General features: G+C 40.0%; 1 gene segment (V, D, J or C); it reads right to left on the reverse strand.

The window, feature by feature from the left end:
* Positions 1-245: 245 nt before the first annotated feature.
* On the reverse strand, positions 246-986 carry LOC114891257 (the record flags this gene model as incomplete). The annotated part of the segment is given in 2 exon segments: positions 246-661; positions 877-986. Coding segments are annotated over 2 exon segments (465 nt in total), but the record flags the coding sequence as incomplete, so codon positions are not given.
* Between the last annotated feature and the right edge of the window lie 982 nt (positions 987-1,968).

A 1,968-nucleotide genomic window follows, 5' to 3' on the forward strand; every position in this document is an offset into this window, starting at 1 on the left:
ACCCATGTTTGTGATGTGAGTGTCTTTAGGTGGAACTGCCACTTTAAATTATTATGGAGCAAGTTTTCAACTTTAGACAATTTTACACATGTTCTGTGTGATGGACTTAAAGTCAAAAATTCAAGACTGAGTATGTATTAGTAGAAAGTTACTCTGGACATCTGTTCCCAAGTGAGATAGCAGGAGATTTTATTTAGAATTAAATCTCCTGATCCAGACCACAGATTAAGCAACCACAGGAGTACCATTTCTTGTCTGGGGTCTGCAGGTGTGCCTTTCAGCTTGGCTCCCGCAGCAAGGGGGCTCTCTCTTATTGAGCTCTGGGGTTTTTGTTTGGCTTTTCCTATTACTTCAAGCACTGTGAGTTCCCGGAGAGCACAGAAGTAGTTTGCAGAATCTTCCACCAGTAAGGCTGAAATGGTGAGGCTGATGAATTTATGTCGTTTCTGAAAGTTTACAGAATAGCGGCCATTCTTTGCATTTTGGCCAGAAGAACTCTGATAAATAAGGAAAGTCATCTCTCCACTGGGAAGCTGCTTATACCAAAAAATACCGTACCAGCTCCAGCTTGTTTCATACTGACAGCTCAAGGTGACCGCCTCCCCTAGCTGACTGGATATGGCTGGCTGGACTTGAGTAACTTTCTGGGCCGCACCAAATCCTGTGGGAAAAAATCAGAAAACAGAGCTGAAGTAGTGAACAAAATAATGTAGGAATTAGACTAATTTAGGACCCAAAGAAAAACCAAATTGAAATCATGATAAGCTTTCTTTTCTCCAATCCTCCTTTCCTCCCCAAGTCCATGTGAAGTACCATGTGCCTGTGTGCAGTCCTTTCAACCTGAACATTTGTACCCATATTTGGAACCATCCCTACCAGAGAAGATGAAGGCCAGGAATACCCAGGGCAGGCTGGAGAGCACCATATGGCAAGAATTCCCCTGCACATATGTTTTCAGTTCTGCCTCAAGCTGAGAGTTCAGTGTCTTTGAGGGCCTAGCAGCACATATACATAGTACCTGGGTTCCTGTGTCACTCCTCCAAACAGGAAGTAGGGTGTTATGTTCATAGACCACGTGGTCAGTGCACAGATGGGGAAAAAGCCTGGCTCACCACAAAACTATGTCTACTTTTCTTCCCACGGTAATTGTTAGGCAGTATCTGAAAAGGAGCATGGAAAAATTAGTATTAAAGTTTTGAGCTGAGGGGAACTACAGATTAAACAGGTTGACATGCCTTGATAATTATTCAGCAGAATAATTTTGCCGGTCCATTTAAAATAGAATTTAGTATAGGGTATGCACCCTTCTTGTCATCTACTTACTGGTCATTTATTTAGCCTCTCTTTACTTTTCTCCATTCTGAATCAGTGGAGTTCTTTTAAAACTCACAGATTTTCAGCTTTCTTGGTGAAAGGCAATATTATCCAAAATAATTAATGTATCTCTTTTTTTTAACCGGGTTCTAGGGCTCTATTTAGATTTTTCACTAAATAAAGTTACTTTAACATGAAATGTTAAAAAATCAGCCCCTCGGATTTTCAGAATCTATTCAGTCTTTTATGTTTTCATGAAATTATAACAGGAATAATATATTCTTTTGAAACCTGACATTGAGTCTTATTTATTAGACTTTGAGGAAGATTAGGATATTCCGGATCTTCAGTCCTGTTGCCTCCCCAAGTAGAACTCTACTTAGTAGATCATGTGTCCTATGCTTGTCTTGATGTCACATTTTCTATCCCATTGGTCCAAAGTGTTCAGTCTCACTTGTGAGGAGCTGATTATTTTTCTCTTTGTAAAATAAAGTCAAGATAAGCATGCCAGATCTTTCTGTGACACAATGCTATAATGCACTCCTACAAAACATGTTATCTACAGGCTGTAAACACTCAGTACATGTCAATGCCACAGAAGTTGGTAACTGACGTTTTGTATACTGTTACACGTTCTTGTGGAATGTAGCTGTC

This window comes from Monodon monoceros, unplaced genomic scaffold, assembly GCF_005190385.1.
Source record: "Monodon monoceros isolate NGI ecotype Baffin Bay Population unplaced genomic scaffold, NGI_Narwhal_1 Contig7346_ctg1, whole genome shotgun sequence".
In the NCBI taxonomy this organism is placed as follows: domain Eukaryota; kingdom Metazoa; phylum Chordata; class Mammalia; order Artiodactyla; family Monodontidae; genus Monodon; species Monodon monoceros.